Raw genomic sequence first — 19,411 nt, 5'->3', positions numbered from 1 at the left:
ACTCCACAATTAAACAGCAGGATCTATAAACTGTATCTAACATGGCGCGCGCGCGCGCACACACACACACACACACACACACACACACACACACACACACACACACACACACACGCAAATGCAGCAAATTAAAAATGCACCCACCAATCGCAAAAAGTCTACCAGAGTAGGCTACAGGTGAGAATGCGACCTAAGTGGTTAAGTCTGAAAACACACATTCACATAAATTCAACACTGATAGTGCCGTCTATGAATCTATGAAAAAGTTGAATCAGCAAAACAATTTTATACAACATGTAGTCGTGTGTGTGTGTGTGTGTGTGTGTGTGTGTGTGTGTGTGTTTGTGGGGGGGGGCGGGGGGGGGGGTTCCTGCTTCTCTCAGCTCTCTCTCAGCTAAGGGGTCCTTGGTCTGAAAAACCTGCTGCACACGATTAAAAGAAACAGTCTTCTGTTTGTCTACATTATAGACACTCTCTGCCAGGTGGCAGCACGGCCTCCCACCGGAAAACACATCAAACACCTCCTATCCTCATCATCTGTGTTTGCACACCTCAACAGGCGGAACAATGACCTCTCTCTCTCTCTCCTCTCGCCCTCTCTCTCCCTCGTTGCATTGTCTGTGGAGGATTCTAACACGCTTCCCTCTTCCTTTGTTTGTTCTACAACATTCTCCATCTCTTCCTTACAAGCTCTCGTGTGTTTTATCATTCCAGCCTGCGGCACGCAATCTTTCACACATCACACCATCGGCTTGTTAAAGTCAGAGTCCTATTGCTCCGACCACTGGGTATTACTTTTATACATGTCTTCTTCCGAATACTAATACATTAAGTGTTAAGCTCTCTTTTCGGGGGACTCGTGCAACCGCTCATTAAAAATACTGGATTTGACTTTGTCACGTCCACTTGTAGTCTTCTTACCAAAGCACTTCTCTCTCTACTGTAACTCTCTGCTTCTTTTGCCAAATGCAATTAGTGATCTTTATAATCACGTTCTATTTGTAAAATCTACAAGATTTGTTTTTACATGCATGGCTTCCGTAAAATAAGTTTATATCACAGGTTGTTTTCTAATCACTTGCTTTTCGATGTGCACAGTACATCATTTTATTGAGGCATCTAAACAGCAGGTATCGTTTATGTCTCGGAGGTATGGTGAGATTTGGTTGCCAGACAGGAAACGATGGACAGTCTCACGATACTTGACATGTTCAGAATCGTACTTTGTGCTCTTTAGATACACATCAAAAAGCAACACAGTAGACAATGATGTGTTGTCTTCTTTTATTTTCCAGAAGCGATTCTTTTACAATGGTCTCAATTTCTTTCTCTTCTAAATTAGGGCTCAAGTATAGTCCCATTTTCTCCAGCCTCTACTCTTTCTCCACGAGGTCCTTTAGCCTCCTCTGGATGTTCCAGAGCGTGTCGGCGCTCTTCCTCAGCCGTGCCGCCTCCTCGCCGGTCAGGCTCACGTTGACCACGGCCGCCACGCCGCCGCCGCTCAGCACGCAGGGCAGCGACAGGAACACCTGCTCCTCGATGCCGTACATGCCCTTGACCATGGTGGAGACGGGGTGAACGCGGGCCAGATTCCTGAGGACGCTCTCGGCCAGGTCGGCCACGCTCAGGCCGATGGCCCAGCTGGTGTAGCCCTTTAGCCTGATCACCTGGTGCGCGCCGTCCACCACCGCCTCGTGCACGGCCGCCCACCGCTCCTCGTCGGTGTGCGTGCCGATCTCGGGGTGCAGCGTCCGCAGGCCGACGCCGCCCGCGCTGGCGCCGCTCCACACGGGCACGCTGGTGTCCCCGTGCTCGCCCAGCACCCAGGCGTCGACGGCCGCGGCGTGGACTCCCAGACGCTCCGCCATCAGGTGGCGGAAGCGCGCCGAGTCCAGGCTGGTGCCGCTGCCGAGCACGCGGCGCTCGGGCAGCCCGCTGAGCTTCCAGGCGACGTAGGTCATGACGTCGACGGGGTTGGTGACCACGATGATGGTGCAGCCGGGGCTGTACCTCACCACCTGCGGCACGATCTCCCGGAAAACCTCCACGTTCCTCTCCACCAGGTCCAGGCGGCTCTCGCCCTCCGCCTGGCGCACGCCTGCCGTCACGATCACCAGCCGGGAGTGGGCCGACGCGGCGTAGTCCTTGCCGCCGACTATCCTGGGGGTCTTGAGGAAGACGATGGCGTGCTGCAGGTCCATGGCCTCGCCCTTGGCGCGGTCCTCCATTGCGTCCACCAGGCACAGCTCGTCGGGCAGGTTGCGGAGCAGGATGCTCACGGCGGAGGCCATGCCCACCTGGCCCACTCCCACCACCGTCACCTTGTTCCTGGGGGGCTCGGGGGGTCCGGCGGCGGCGAGGGGGGTCAGGAGCTTCTGCTGCACTGACGACATGGTCGCAGATCTTTCTAAGATCAATTCATGTTTTGTTCCAGAGGAAAGAAGTGAATATTAAAGCATTGACAGTAAAAAAAAAATGAATACATGCTAATTCTACTTGTCGATTCGGTAAATTAGTCTCTTACTTTGTTTAAGAAGTTAATCTCTTATATAGGCTGCATCGACAGAGTCCTGGTCTGACCTCACCTACATGCAAACTGTCGATTTGTGCCACAAGCCGTTGCACTTCGCCCCCTTTGTATTTGCATTGCTATCTTGCCAATATTTGAAGTTACATCATGGCAAAGTAACTACAGGAACCCACACTGTCGATGCCTATGCAGGGTGCAGGGTTGCAGTGGGCACGTCCAACTCGTTTGCGGTGGTTTTTATCACCGAAAGAGAAAGACCTTTAACTTTATCCCTGGTGGTTCTCTGTCTCCATGCAGGTCAGTTTCTACTGGAACAGTCTCGAGTGGAGGAAGCTGCAGAGATGGCAGAGAAAGCAGCAGAGCTGGACCACTCAGAGTTTGATGTGGTGTTCAGCGCCGCTCACATGCTCAGGTTGGTGTGGTGCGTCGGGATCCCATTCGGAGGTCTCCGTCCTATCAAATAATCCCGCTCGTTGTCCAGGACGGAGATTAATCACAGGACGGAACATTAACCCATTTAGGCCTGACTTCAACATTTCTTTCAAATCTTCTAAATCCTCCAGTTTTCTGAAATAAATATTTTCATGATTTTTCAAAAATAGCAGACCTACAAGCTCGTAGCGCGCCACTCGGTGGCACGCTATGAGTTTGTAGATCTGCTATTTTTCAATAGCTAAATTATAACATAATGTTTAAAACACCAAAAGGGGTTCCCGCCCAACATGGGTTAATGATTTTAGTGGATGACTCTTGATCTAAATCAATCCGTCCAATTCTAACCAAAGATTATGTTTTTGACGGCCCATCGCATTATTTTTTCAACACGCTGGAAATGATTGTACCAATTATACCACCTTGTTTTAAAGATCAATTGCAGGGATTTACCAGCCATGCCACCCGATAACTCTCCATTAATAGGCAATTCACACTGAGACGGACTGAATCCGTTTCATTGGAACCGTTTCCGAATACGGTTGCCTGGTCCCTGATGGCCATGATTCACATTACCCGAGATTCAACAGCGCACCCGGGTACACTTGCATGAATCCAGACACACTGAATTGCATTGCCTCTTTGCCGTTATACTACTATACTGTCAGCTTGCCTGCTATTCACTGTGTCAGTCAGTTCTGTGGTCCAGTGTCGTGTTTGATATTAGTTTGCTATGGATTCTACTTTAGCATTATTATTATTTTGTTTTACTTTGGAAACTATGCCAAGCAAAGCCCAAGAGCCATGTGTAATAAGATCAGCGCGTACTGCGGTGCTGCGCGTATACGCAGATTCAACAGGAGACGGGCGGCGTTGAGAAATGAGCTGGTGTTACGCGTTGTGCAGCACTGCAGCAGCTGTGTGTTTTTTTTTGTTGACGCTTGGCTTGTCGACTAGAGATTATGTCACGTTCTTAAAAAAAAACAGTCCACTTCCTTCTTTAGGTACGCATGCATTCACATTGGAACGATCCGTATCTGAATACACTTCAACGGTCCAGAGACCCTCCCCCCATGCGGTCCCGGGGACGGTTGGGCAATCCGCTCCCGGGAACGGTACGCATCATTCACACTACCACAACATCTGCCAAGTGGTCCCGAGTGCGCACCCGGGACCATAGTGTGAATTGCCCCTAAATCTCGCCAAGCACATTTGCAAACATCATAGAGTTTCTGTCGGGCAGAAACCTTTTATCTCCATCATTTTTAAGTTTCTTTTTTTTTGGTTGTAAATTAACACCCGACTTGATCCTACTACAGCGTCACACAAAAGCATCTAAAAGCAGATCCACAAGCTTGAAATGTGGCGACGCGTTTTGCACATTGTACTATATCTGCTATTTTTTGTTATTTAAACGGTAACAGTTGCAAACGTAGAGAACGTATTGGGAGCTCATTAAACTGCTTCTTGCTCTACATATCTGGGAAAGTCATTAGTGCTCTCCAGTATCTTCAACTGAAACACAGGTCACTACTAAGGATCTGTTAAATGTTTTAAGTGTCTCAGAAGAACTTGGCTGAGGTTTTGCTCTTGAGTTGTCAGAGTAAATCTATGAGGTTAATCATTCTGCTTTGGTTCTGGATCTGGACTGACACATTATTTTCGTCTCAAGCAACTCTGTGACAGATACTCTTAATGCCATTAAGAGAGAGTTACGGCGCTCCCACAGACTTCCGTTGTGTAATATTCAATAATTTAATGCCCAACTTACAGTTGATTTGGTTTGTATTTGTTTTCGGTGCAGTGCTCAGAGTGAGATAAGAACAAGAATAACAGATAGAACCGGACCAAATAGTTTAAAAAAAAAGAAACAAATTGAGAAACAAATAAATTAGTTTCAGACTATGATTCACATAAAAGATCAGCTGGAAACAATGCACTCCTTCATTTAATTAACTTTGGCACACAGCAAGTGTACGTCATGCCCTGTTGGCATACAGAGGTACTGTATGGAGCTGTTTAACTATTGGCACCTCACATACTGAGTTATGCCAGACTGCTCGCTGGTGGTCTGTTTCCTCACAACTCCTGGCCCTCAGTGTTTCACACTGATCAATGATACAAACAACAGGAAGTTCAAGGAAAGGTCATTCATGTTCAGAAAGTACAGTAGCAAGCAACAGATCCAGTCTCTGATCATCCCCGCTATGGGATGTGATTATACCAGCTATTCTAATAAACCATATCCACACGCCGTAAACGCAGCGGCCATTTTGCTTGTATGTCCACTCAACCGCAGTGCATTTGTGGTCACTTTAGATGTTAGCTAGACATCGTCTATGTTGGGTGGAAACCTCATATGTCTAAAACTGTTCAAAAGCTGCAAAAGTAGCAGATCTACAAGAGGTTGTTGATCGGAATGGCATCCTTTGGTTAGACATAGCATTGGTTAGACAAAAGGTTGGTGAGGGCTGCGTTAAGACGACCGGATTAAGGTTGCGTTAAGGGTTGGGAGAGGGTTAAGGTTAGGTTTAGGTGTGCTGCCCCATGGGAGGTTAGGGTTAGGGTGAGGGTTTGAGATAGGTTGTAGGACTAATGTCTGGTCTAACCAATGACTAGTCTGTGGATCTGATACGCTTTTGTCACCAAACTATTAATTTGGTGATGCTTCATTCATCCAGGTTGATGCTTTCATTAGAGGTGCAAAATCATCCTCATCATTACATGGCTGCATTGCCTCGTTATGTCTGCCTTCTGTGTGTGGATGCACTCACGATGACACCACATCGGTTTAATATTCATGTGAATGAATTGCCTGTGTGTACGGATCTTTAGACGTATATATATATATTGTGACAGACATGTGAGTTGAAATACTAGGGGACAGAAGTCCTGAGCTAAGTGTACTCTACTGTCAACTGATTGAGAGAATGAAGTTGAAAGACTATATAGTATATAGTATAGTGAACAGTCTATATAGAAGGCTCTCACAAGGTGTATTGTCTTTGGATTCTTTATTTTTCCCCGCAGCAGTAGTCATGACAAACCAACGCGTTTCAGCTGCTCAGGCCTTCATCATCGCTTTGAAGGCTCAACCGCACCACACCACAATGCAGCAAAATGGATGCCGTTTGGATAATTATGTTTATTGAAAACCACAGCAATCCAGATCCAGGATAATCAAAAAAACGTCAAAAACCTTTCATTGTGTTCTACCTTCACAGACAGGCCAGTCTGAACGACGCAGCAGAGAGGCAATATGAGAGAGCTGCTACCTTAAGACCTGACGTGAGTACCCGGCCTGCTTCTCCTGTTAGCAGTAGCACACACCACGCACGCACGCACACATGCACGCACGCACACACACACACACACACACACACACACACACACACACACACACACACACACTAACACACCAGAAACAGGCACTCCGATGAACGTGTATCTCCACCAGGCTTGGGGGAGAAATTGAAGGCAATTATAGCCAATCAGAACTGTATTATGAATAATCTGAATGATACATGTTCATCACATGAGTGCAGAGATAATGTGTAGCGTTTTTTGTGAGTTTTGTACAAACACACGATCAGAGCCGTAGAAGATGAGAGTGGCGAACTGCTTTGATCTCGCTGCTATGGGCTATAGTTCCAAACATTGGAACTATCCCATTGAGATAGAATGAGCATTTCCGCATTCCATTGTTACAATAGGAGTCAACGCTAGTGTCGTCACTCTCATACAGGGAAATTCTGCATACATAGCCTAGTACTTTCACCTTTGGTACTTTCAGTATATTTGACAATACCTTTGTACTTTTATTCAAGTAAAATGTAAAATAAATACAGGACTTTTACTTGTAACTGTTATTTCTATGTTCTGGTATTGCTTATCCACCACTGCGTGAGACTGTAAGACATCATATTATATTAGTGACGCAAGAGAATACACCCCGATGATCGGCCCTTTCTAGTATCATACTGAAAGTAGGTAGGCCTATATGTGCTATATAATCCCAGTAGAGTTGCAGGCTGAGGCGTATCAGATCTCTCCTGCAGTGGATGTCGGGTTAGGATGTTTGGGTCTGTTCAGGCTTAACGGTATCAATCAGTCACTTCAAAGGAAGCGGGCGCGTGGACTCGTCTGGGAGAGGTAATTCAAAGTCGCGGGAGCCCCTGTGTTTTCAGACGGGCCTACATGGAGCTTCCTGTGGTCATTTGTCATGTGTGTCTGCTTTGGGTGACGGCGTGCTGCGTGACTTATGTGGTCTTGTTGTCGGGGGTGGTGAGAGGCTTTGGCTTTCTTTCATCTCCGTACAAAGTCCAGTGCAGAGAGAAGCAAGCCAGTGTAATCAATCAACGGGACACTGCGGTGATGATATCTATGCATTTTCTTGGGTACGATTTTGAAAGCTGTTGAGATGTGTCGTTGAGATACTACGGAACCACAAGAAGTCACTGCAGTTGCCTGGAAAGTGTTGATCGTGCGTGCGTGCGTGCGTGCGTGCGTGCGTGCGTGCGTGCGTGCGTCTGAAGCTAATCTCTCATACCACTAGCTAAGGTTGTCAAGGAATTTCATGTTTTGAATGGGGAATATAAATTGCTGCCTACAGGATAAATTAGTCCTTTATCCATCAGTCGATTTTGAGGCTTAGTTTAGAGTCTGGCCAGGGGTAGGTTGCTCTTGTCTTCGTGTTATTATGTATGTAATTTATTTTGTTGTGTTTCTGTGTTATGTCAAAATATGTGTTGCATACAGTACATGGCTACTGAGTCGAAAGATACATTTAAGAGTGAGCAGGTAATAAAGAAATGTCGTATTGTATTTCTTCTGCACACTGACAGCAGGCCAAGCAAAGGGCTTCAATTCTCTAATTCCTTTTTTAAAAACAGACTACAACTTAATTTCACGGTGTAGTAGTCTACTTGCCAGCCCATAGAGTCCCATTGTGAACCCGGACATTTTGAGTACCCTAACGTTTTATGTTAGAAATGTTGAGTATGGGTCCCCAGCATCTAGAAACTCCCGGATGCTAACTTGCATATGTTGGGCAATTTTCATAATTAGCATAATAGGCTGGGGTACCATTGACAACCAATATAAGGCAATTTTTTCTAAATTCCATTATGCTTTAAGTAGCATGTGACATGTCAAACTAGGGGGTTTTCATGATTCTGAATCCATTCCAAGCATTGGTTTTGCACGAAAAACACTCCTACGGCCATAGCCGTCATCACAAATGTGATGAGGTCAGCCCATTTGGGCAAGTGCCTATGGCCAAATTTAGGCCAAGGAGTGTGCTAAAAGAATGCTTGCAATGGATTCAGAATCATGAATCATGTCACATGCTACTTAAAGCATAATGAAAATTTGAAATGTTTGCCTTGAATAGGTTGTTAATAGTACCCCAGCTTATTATGCTAATTATGAAAATTGCCCAACATATGCAAGTTAGCATCCGGCAGGGTACTCAAAATGTTCACGTTCACATTCTGGAAAGTGGACTATATATTTGTGGACAGACCAAAGAAAGAACATCACTATCTTCAGTTTGAAGAGACAGGTTGATTTAGTCTGTGGATTCTTCCCTACACACAGACAGGACACATGTAAACAGAGCTCCATGTCTAACAGCCTCTGGTCCCTTTGCTGTGATTAAAGTCCACAGAGTTTATACTGTATTTATCACCCAGTTGTTTACAGTGATGGTGGGCCATCGTTTATCTAGCCTAGCATGTTGCTGCTGCTTACATGTGGTTCCTGTACATTACAGAAAGCAGATCCACGAGATTTAGACCGTCAACACTTTGGTGTGATGCTACAGTACATTTAAAGGTATCTTAAAATCTGCCGATCGAGACTACATTATTCAAATTCCTCGCACGTTGACTCGTTACATTAGGGAGCCATAAACAAACCCTGCTCTTAAAAGCACAGCGTATAAACTCTACTTGAGGAACAGAATGTAAACGTGTTGAAATAGCAGAGGGTGTACCTCAAGCCAAGCCAAGATTGTCGTGTTTGGGGGAAGAAAAAAAGACTGTTGCCAAAGACTGTGCCAAAGACACTAACCATATGTCACACACACTCAGGGTTCCCAGGCCAAGGGAATGAGTCCCATCTGGGGAGGTGAGGCGTAAAAGAGGTGAGGATGAGATTTGGGCGTGTTAACAGTGGCTTGCAGAGAGCTCCGTCCGTGACCTTGGACTCGAGAGATTCCTATATGCGGTCGATACTGTGGTTTCGGCAGCTGCTTTCGATTGGCCACACTTCAAGAAGAGACGATTTGGTTCCAATGTCTCGGCAATAACGCTCTGCTATACATGGGTTTCTTTGTTGATGTCATAAAATATACTCAGATACAGTGGTGGAAGTAAAATAATTAAAAAAGGATTGGCAAGATTAAATATTCTTAAATTATTATGAGTGAAATTACTCATAATCCAAAATGTCCAGTTTCATACTGTATACTGTATATAATGGGTTAAAATATTTTTTAAAGACCAGATCTATAGTACAAGGCAAGCTCACAACATGTCCCATCGCGGATGTGTTGTGAGCTTGTAGATCTGCTATTCTCAAATTGCTTAACTATAGGGCTGAAGTCATTATGTTTTATAATGATTCAAATCCTCAAAGTAACTACCGGTAGTAACAAAAGTATTCAAATAAATGTAAAAAAGAGAGAGAAAATAGGAAATACTCCAGTAAAGTAAAAGTACCTAAAAGTTTTACTTACGTACAGTACTTAAGTAAATGTATTTGGTTAACAGTACTTTCCACAACTGCTTAGACAGGCACGCACGCATGCACGCACACAGTACCAGTATATCATTCACCATTGTTTTTTTTACTCTGTTCTGTGCATTTCTTACGGTCATTTCACGGCACTAACCAAAAGAAAACAAAACACTTTGAAATGTGACCGTGACTGACTGCTACTCTACTGTGAGGACACATTTTGAGGTGTAATTTAATGCATATTTTGATCTACTCAGCTCAGGCAAGCTTCACCCTGAGCCCCTCCTGCCTTAATGTACCACAAAAACCTGGAAGCTTTCCTGAATTGCAGCTCATATATCAGAGCGTGTGTCAAACCTTCAGCACTGAAGCACTGAAGGACACACTTTAAATAGCTTTGCCAAAAGATGAATTCAAGACAATCCAGTACGTGGCTACAGTGCAGCCGCTTAAATACAGAAAAATGAAAAGTGCTGCATTGCTGTAACTCAACATCCTGATATGACACACATTTATCCAATAGAGCATTTTGGACTTGTTTTATACTATTTGATAAATGCATTTCTAAAGGAGCGCCAAGATCTTGTAAAACCTGATCATAACCACAATTTACCCATGTGTAAACTGTTGCCTAAGCACTCCCATTCTGGAGTGAGTGAGTGAGTGAGTGAGTGAGTGAGTGAGTGAGTGAGTGAGTGAGTGTGTGTGTGTGTGTGTGTGTGTGTGTGTGTGTGTGTGTGTGTGTGTGACTGTGTGTGTGTGTGTGTGTGCGTGCGTGCGCCCATGCGTATATATGCCTCACTGTACTGTACTGTACTGTACTGTACTGTACTGTACTGTACTGTACTCTTTAATCTTACTTCGAGCGTGATATTTATAGGCCTAAACAAAATACGTTTTATATTAATATAATCTATGAGAATAATTTGTAGGCTACTTTATGTATGATGTTACCCATGAATATCCACTTCAAATATGGAGCTCTACATCACTTCCCCCATAAATCCTAACTTAATACCTAACTGTCCTCGTCACCGCCGTGCGATGAAGACTAGACGACGCCTAATGCTGTTTGTTTGTTTGCTTCCTTCCTGCCAGTACCCAGCTGCCCTGATGAACCTCGGCGCCATCCTCCACCTCAACGGGAAGCTTCCTCAGGCAGAAGACAACTACCTGCGGGCGCTGCAGCTCAAACCGGACGACCTCATCACACAGTCGAACCTGAGGAAGCTGTGGAACGTCATGGAGAGACAAGGACTCAGCACTACGCCTGTGGAGAGACAAAGACTCAGCAATATGCATGTGGAGAGACAAGGACTCAGCACTACGCCTGTGTCTGGGACCCCGAAGAGAGGAGACCCCCTGAACTGAAAGAGAATACAAGGCTCTCTGTCTGTCCCTTCAATGAAGACTGGGTGTGTCTGTCTGTCCGTCCGTCCGTCCCCCTGGGGTCTGGTATGAACATACTGTATGAAGAAACAAACTTTTAAAAGACTATGAAATGGAAAACCTGTTGTCCTCGTTAGAACAGGATGCAGGGTGGCAGTTTTGGGGTACTGTGTTCAAAATGATGGCATGAGGGTTATGGTCCTGCACTAGCCCAGTGTGGTGGGAGACAAAACAGTCTAATGTCAATTGTTCAATGAAATACAGCCTGTTTTAGCCCATTAAGACCTGAGACCGATTCTACAAATGCCTTCTAAATCTTTTTTCCAAAAAAATCAAAAATGCTTTTTGAATAGCCAAATCTGACAAATAAAAACCACTAATCCTCAGGGTTATGAATAACCCTGGACCTTTCCTGCCCGTGCTCATCATGATATGAAAGGGACAGAAAAAAACGACAGTATTAAAGCATGCCAACGCAAAACATCTCTAGGTCCTGCCCGCGACGATGCATTCAGAAGCCTAAGTGTACATAATCGTTGCATCTTGTTAAAACACCAGGCGGTAAGGTGAGGTTGGTACACAGCTGAATGACACACTATCAACACACTCACTCACTCGCCAAACAGCCTATCGTGCCATTCTCCAAAAAACAGTTAAAGTGATGGACGTGCCATCTAAGGCGGACTTTGAACCACGAGAGGCACCGCCGAGTGTTGGCCTCAGCTGACTCAGCACTGTTCGAGTTCATGTCACGATAGGGACAGAGTGGCAACCCCCCCCCCCCCCCATAGTCCAGTGGTTTTCAACCAATGGTCCTTGAGGGGGTTCCAGGTGGTCCCCAGCTAAATGATGGAGAGAGTATTGTATTGTATAACATCTGCATTACATAATCTACACAATTAGAGAATGTAGAATAATTGTTATTTTGTTCATTTCCCTGTTATCTCTCCTATGGTACCAACATCAATACAGCATGGAATTAATAATGGACCTCTTGATATGACAAGGGCTGAAAACCACTAGTCAACGTGTGCCCCCGCAGGTACCCCGCCAAGTCAAACGTTTTGTCAAATCCGTCCCGCGCTGTCTTGGGAGAATGAGTTGACTGAGAACTGCAGACCTCCTGCATTTGATCTTTTTGATGGCAAAATGTAAAACGGATCGAGGGGAATCTCTTCAACTGTGCCAAAGCCGCCTGTAATAATGAGTCTTCTTAGCGCCTCTCGTGCCGAGCGACGAAAGGTTATCGCTGTTTTGTATTGTGCTGTGTCAAATGGAAATGTTTTATTTGATCTCATCTGATCGGATGAGGATTTTAATTTATGAATTAATATGTGATACTTGTTGTAAAAAGAAATACCAACACTGTGCCCTTCTTTCATTGTCACCTTAACCACTTAAGCCGTACATACTTTGTCAAACAAAGGATAACGAAATTAGCCAATGTGGATCTGCTATTTTCACTATTTATTTAATATTGCAAGATGTTTTTGAAATGTGGGGGGGGGGGGGGGGGGGGGGGGGGTTGAAATGACGTGCCCAAAATAGGGACGCCTGGGTGAAAATGGTTAACTGGTTCAAGAGGTGATGTCATGACCCCGCTTCCTCACTTCCTCAAACAGGTACATCAATGGTTCTCAACCTTTTCAGGCCGGAGCCCCCGAAATATTCATATTTGAACTGGGGACCCTCCAAAATATTCATATTTGAACTGGGGACCCTCCAAAATATTCATATTTAAACTGGGGACCCACAAAATATTCATATTTGAACTGGGGACCCACCCAAAATTATCATATTTAAACTGGGGACCCAACAAAATGATCATATTTGAACTGGGGACCCCACACCCTGACAAGCACTTGGAATTGTAGGCATCACATTTAGTTTGACTCGGTTCAACATAGAAATATTGTGGAAAATAGCAGATCTACAAACTCACAACACCTCGCAAGGCGAGGCGTTGTGAGCTTGTAGTTCAGGTATTTTCACAAATCTTGCCTCTTTCTTTTATTATTTGACAATTTTGGCCAATGTTTGACCAGCTCTTGTAGTAGTTTGTTGATTTCTTTAATGCAATAATGGTATTTTTCATTTCTTTCTTTGAGCTATTAAAAAGGTCTTGAAAGTCCTTAAAGTCACTTCACTGTCATCTGGGACCCCCGAAAAGAATCATGTCGGGACCTCCGAGTCTCCGACCCCACAGGTTGCGAACCACTATGGTAGAGAACATGAAATGGCGTTACGTTGTCTTCCCGTCTCTCTGTTCAGGAACACCAGGTGGTAGTGATGGTCACAGAAGGTCTGTTGACACAGAGAGAGCTAGTTCAACTCACAATAGGGCATTGCAGTGGCGGCCATTTGTTTTTCCCATCGATATTTCCGGGGAAAAAAAGAAAAAAACAATTATTTGACCAAGCCCCCCAGGCTCCTGGTGAATGATGACCATAAAACATTGAATTCTGTGTAAAAATAAATAAATACAAATACAAAAATCTAATATTTTATGGTCATGATTGCACCTGGGTGGATGGCTTGTTTCCAGGCTTAAAATAATTTATATAAATATTTTCGGAAATCTCACCACACAATGGCCACCACTGCTATGCCCTATAGGAGATTGTGTGGTGTGCATTTGTAGCCTTACTGTATGTGTTGTGTTTTGTAAAAGCCAAGTGAACAGTTTTCCACAATAAAAATGATGACTCTTGGCTCAGTGTAGAATTTATGTTCTCCCAGGAGACGTCCTCTCTGCAAAATGATGGCATTTGAAGCTTCCAGAGAGATTATTTCTTGAAGTCTTTGAAAACTGCAAAATGAATATATATTGTTTAATCTTGTCACTCTTCAATAGCCTTTTACTTATTCTTGGTTTCCATGGAGACCTTTTTGGAAGCGGGAGGGATAAAGAAAATGTGTTAATCTGACTTTAAAAGTGTTAATCTGTATTTACAGTTTTGAGTGTAAAAAGTTAAATTAACACACTGGTTAGGACAAATACGCACTCTGACACTCTTTTCAAAGAGAAACAGTAAACCGTTAGACTCGTTCAGATCAACATGGCATTGAGTGAACTGGCTAACAATGATTACACAAAATCTATTCACGGTGATGGAAGTGATATTGTTTTAGTTCAAACCAAAAAAAATATTTTGTTAAAGAATCATCGTTTTTGGGAAGCAATAAAGCACTGCAGTACAGTAACAGTGCTCAAACACTGGAACTCAGGGCTGTATTTTGCACGCCGCCATGTCCGTTATCCCTAAACGTTTTCGCTCAACTTATGTCTTTGGACAGTGGGTGATAAATCCCCTCACATTTGCGTACTGTATAAATGACCTCCATGGACAGAGAACAACACTCATGGTCAATGTTCTGGCTGTGACCCTCGTCTCAGTGTTCCTCTAGATTTCCCAGGTCAGGTCATGCTACTGTAGCTCAACACCCAATGAGGAAGTACTTTGATGCCCTTGCTGGGAGATGGGCCAAGGACGAGAGAACTGATATGACGATAATGTACAGTGTGTAAGCAGGGTTCGCTATGGAGGTGGGGGCTCATGTCTCTGCTTCTGATATCCAATCAGGGTTGAGAACCCACACTATCAACTCAACTTTCCAATTTTGTCTGCTCAGTTTTAGTTTTGTTTGTTTCATCACTTCCAATGTATTTATCCTGTATTGTGTATGTGTTCTCTCTCCTGTCTGGTGAGTATCCAGATCTGAACGTATATTTTACTGCACAAACACTCTAAAAGAAGGAAGCCTATCCGAAAATATAGCTATTTAATACTTTACAAAGTAATTAGTATGTATGTAAGAGTGCTTAAAATACTGTGTATTGTCACAGATAATTCAATAAATAGCTGTATGTTCTACTGTACATCCATACATGCAGAAATGTATTTCAAACTCATCCTAAGGCTAGAGATAAGGCTAATAATAACAACCAGATGCTCACACGAGGTAAAAAAAAATGTAAATGGTGCTCACTATGCTCACAGATAAAAACAACAATCCCGGCACTAAAAAAGAGGGACAGTATTTATTTACTGCCAACATGTTTGATGTTGATTGATGATGTAGTGATGTAGACTACTGTAGGTCATTTGTTGAAATCAAGAATCTCTTTCTCAGTTACTGTGAATATCATATTAAGTAATCTATATATCTGACATTCAAGGACAGGTTAAGACTCGACATGGAGCAGGAAATTGCTATGGAGAGAAGTCTTTCCAAATCACTAGGGAGGGAAAAAACTGTTTACATATAGTACACATAGTACATGCATAACACCTTCCCATATGATTATATCTGGTCTCAGTATTTATTTATGGTGTATTGTCTCTATAATTAAGGTTATTGTAGCAGTCAATTTATATTGGGGATCGGGATTTTTGTTGTTGTCCTTTTTAACACCGGGGTGGGGGTCTCGAGACATTGCCAAAGCATTTCCGGGGGTCCCCGGCAAAAAACTTTGAGAACCCCTGATTGAATCCATTAAATCAGAGCGCCCAGCGATTTATACTACCTGTCAGTGGGGAGTGTTGGCTGATGAATGGATATCAACATCCTAATACATCCTGATACAGGGGGGTCAAACTATGACAGGCAATTCCTCCTGTCAAAATATGACCCCAGTCAAAAAACACTTTGTTTGAAATAGACACTTGTGCTTTCCAAGGTGTGATTTGGGGTCCTAAGGATGAATACAAAATGAATATCAACATCTTAAAACCAAAATGTTGAATTGTGGGTTTGAGTTCACATGCCCTGTCAGTGGGGAGTGTTGGCTGGGAGGAGTAGGACTAAGGCCCTAAACGTCCTCTCTGGGGGGGTGGGGGGATACTACCTGTCAGTGGGGAGTGTTGGCTGATGATTGAATATCAACATCCTAATACATCCTGATACATCTTAAAACCAAAATGTTGATATTCTCGGTCTCATCGGCTAAAATGGGGGGGAACATTTTCGATGACGTCCCACTGGGAAATAACATGTAATGTTGCGCAACAGACACTCCCAGCCTGTGGAGCGATCAGTTTTATATATACCGGTATATGAATAAATCGCCGTCCTTTTATCAATCTCCGTCCTGAGCTCTGGGCGTTACTAATTGATTGAACGGAGAACTCTCGGGGTTGGCTATTCAAAAATAGCAGATCTACAAGCTCACAGTGCATTCACTTTGTGCAGTGCTGCAAGCTTGCTGTTTTGTAATCGCTAATGACCGAGACAGTGGCCTTGTGGTTATCCGCCCTGAAACTGGGAGGTGGGGGTTCAATCACCGGCCGGGTCATACCAAAGACTGTAAAAATGGGACCCAATGCCTCCCAATGGGTTTGATTGGGGGGTCAAATCAATTAATCAAATGATTCCTGGGCGCAGCACGGCTGAAGCTCACCACTCCTTGGCTGCAGCTCACTGCTCGATATGGGACAAACTTGTCTGAACGAGTGTCAATTGAGCCTGTTGCCTGGGTGCAGGGGACAGTTTTGGTGAGTTGTCTGCACTTTTTGGTGAGTTGTCCGGACAACTCACCAAAAAGAGTAAAAGGGGTGAGTCATCTTGTTACCGTGAAGGAAGTCCTAATCAAGAAGAGGGAGAGAAGAGTGAGAACAAATTAACACAGAGGAAAACTGCAGACAGAGTGAAAAGCTAAACTTCTGTTTAAGAAAATATAGAATAATACATTAGGTTGTTGTGAGGAGCAACATTGAGTCATCTAAAGCAGTACTGATGTGTTGATTTCATTTGCAAACCCTGGTGAGTGACAAACAGTGTTTGATGCAGCTGCTATGTGGCTAACATGAGTCAAGTCCCAGCACTGCTGGTGACTAGTGTTTGTTCAAATGAAGAATTGAGTAATGCAACTGTAATTTAAACTTTGTTTAGTGTTCAGCTAAAAACGTTTTTGCACTCAAGTGTATTATTTATTTTGGTAAAAAGAATGTGTATTCAATGTCATTCATTGTATTTGTAGTGTCTCACTTACAATTGCTGGACCCTGCAGTTACTAATTTGAGTGTAAGGAATACAACCACCCTTTCGGAAGTTTGGACCTCGCTTTATGTAGGGTCCCTTATCAGTTTGTAAGAAATCAATAGAACGCAGCTGTACATACGCTCCGTTCAGGCCGTGCTGCGCTCCGCTTAAGTGGTCGTGAGATGTTTCAAAGATGCATAACACTGCTATAGAGATAACGGAAACATGGAAGAATTTTCATTTGGAGCAGATCCCGTTAAGTCTTGTTTGACCGTTTTGGCTGGTCTGAAATTCTCTCTTCCTCACTTCCTTATTGACTTCCCATTGTACCGCCTCCCGCACAGAGAGTGGCTAGCTGAGACAGAGCAGATCAGAGGCAGGAACGTAGGGACCCCAGGGGCACACACCCTGTCTTCATTGAAGGGACATAGTCAGAGACAAGTGTAATTCAACACTGATGAAGGCAGCTTAGCTGTTGTTTTCTTTAAAGTCCTGTCCAGCCATTGCATTGGAGCTACAAGTGTGCGGCTACTTTTATATAATAAGATTGTCTTCGTTGGCCAGACACATCATCAGAGCCATTGACAGGCGAGTTCCGCCAATGAGTGGTTAATGTAACTTGTTTGTTGTCACTCTAAAGCCCATGCATTCTGTAAACTTCCGGTTCAGACTGGCCCCATGGAGAGAACGGGGTTGTCGCAACTCTCTCATCTATACGACTCTGCTCATCATTACAGGTGTGAGATCCATGTACATTTATGTGGTGTTTACGGTAAATAAGTAGCAATGATGTACATTGTCAACAAACCATATGCAAAAGTCAGTAATGTAATGTTAGTCATTCAAGTTTGTATCGGTGTTCATACTGACACACTCGATTTCTTTTAGAATGGGATGAATCTAGAGTTACAATACCCTCCATTGACATCCCATTGATCCAAATTGCATTTCCGATCTGCTTGTATTTAACAATGTTAAACTCACCAACATTGCAGCTGTAGGGAAAACTTGAATTATCCTCTTTCAAACTGCTAACCCGAGGCCGATATGCCAATTCTTCCTTCTCAGTAGTAAAAAATAGATGTACAAGCTGCTGCGCTGTGAGCTTGTAGATCTGCTATTTTTGAATTACGGTTTTAATGGTTGTTACTGTTAAGTCATTACCATTTTTGTGTTGATCCCCGGAGCTGACAGAACGTTGAGGTCCTTTGGTCGTACAGACATGAGCTGACTCCACACTCTTTGCGCCGTTGGCAACAACCAGTGTTACAGACAGGAACTGTTTCCCTTCATCTACTCTTCTCTGCATCCCTGCATGAATCTTTTTACATTAACCACTTGAACCCTTGCATCCCTATTCTGAAGAGAACTTTAGTCAATAGATGATCTGTAGATCGGCTATTTTCCATACATGGATGATGGTGTTGTCAAAGTCTGTCTATGAAATCTATGAAAAGGTTTAATCTGCAACACAATTTTATTATTAACATGTAGTGGGGGTCCCTGCTTCATCTCTCTCTCTGCTAAGGGGTCCTTGGTCTGAAAAACGTCGTTCTAATCTAAATCAACACATAGGATAGGCTGAAGATTTTCAGTAATTTAAGATGATCGGGATTCGGAAACCCCCAGGGATGAAAATAGTGAAGCTCAAGCTTGTAGAGCTGCTATTTTTCACCAAAACGTTTGCCCCAGAATAGAGACGCTGGGGTGCAAGTGATTAATGGAAAACATGGAAAAACATCTCCTATTCTGATTTTAACCAACTCTTCTCTTTTCTCAACAGACCTGCTGTGACCATGGCGACCATGATGTGCCTGGGCAGAGAGAAGGAAAGAAGAGGTAAAACTATTTAATCTACCGTGGCTGGCCAGACTATTTAATGAGTGGGAAGTGGAAACTAGTGAAAATAGCAGATATAGCTCACGATGCACGTTGTGAGCTTTATTGGCTATTTTTGCTATTCTTCCTGCGCCGAAAAGGGCACAGTGCTGTTTTTTTCATACACTTCAAATTCAAATCCAATTCAATGATCAGATGAGATCAAATAACACATTGCCATTTGACACAACACAAATATAACAGCGATAGCCTTTTGTTGCTTGGCGCAAGAGGTGTAAGACTCTTTCTTGTTATAGGCCATCGCCGTAATCTCCCATCTTACATCTGTTCAAAATCTGAAGCTGGAAAAGGAAACCTTGCATATTTCCGGCCCTGCATGTATGCGTGGAACGACCTGCAGACCAGATCCCTCTGGTGAGTTTTAATGACCACACTTCCAAGACATTGCTCCTGCTTTGTTGTTGCTCTTAGTTTTATATTGGTCACTTTGTAGATTTT

The 19,411-nt window shown here is 43.8% G+C and overlaps 2 protein-coding genes across 2 annotated transcripts in view; one reads left to right on the top strand and one right to left on the bottom strand.

Annotated features, from left to right (window-relative positions):
• tmtc2a (transmembrane O-mannosyltransferase targeting cadherins 2a) overlaps positions 1-13,786 on the top strand; it is a 70,394-nt gene extending 56,608 nt beyond the window's left edge. Inside the window, exons 10-12 of the mRNA XM_083757921.1 lie at positions 2,828-2,942; positions 6,187-6,250; positions 10,802-13,786. Coding sequence (XP_083614047.1) covers positions 2,828-2,942; positions 6,187-6,250; positions 10,802-11,074 — 452 coding nt within the window. The 3' untranslated portion in view covers positions 11,075-13,786. The remainder of the gene's footprint in view (positions 1-2,827; positions 2,943-6,186; positions 6,251-10,801) is intronic.
• On the bottom strand, positions 1,374-2,393 carry LOC310853554 (L-lactate dehydrogenase B chain-like; the record flags this gene model as incomplete). Its single annotated transcript, XM_083757934.1, has 1 exon — positions 1,374-2,393. The coding sequence occupies one exon, from the start codon at positions 2,391-2,393 to the stop codon at positions 1,374-1,376; it is 1,020 nt and encodes a 339-aa protein (XP_083614060.1).
• Positions 13,787-19,411: the final 5,625 nt, after the last annotated feature.

This window comes from Protomyctophum parallelum, assembly GCF_964188405.1.
Source record: "Protomyctophum parallelum genome assembly, chromosome: 22".
In the NCBI taxonomy this organism is placed as follows: Eukaryota; Metazoa; Chordata; class Actinopteri; order Myctophiformes; family Myctophidae; genus Protomyctophum; species Protomyctophum parallelum.
The sequence above is the reverse complement of the archived record's forward strand: the minus strand, read 5'-3'. Positions and strand labels throughout refer to the sequence as shown.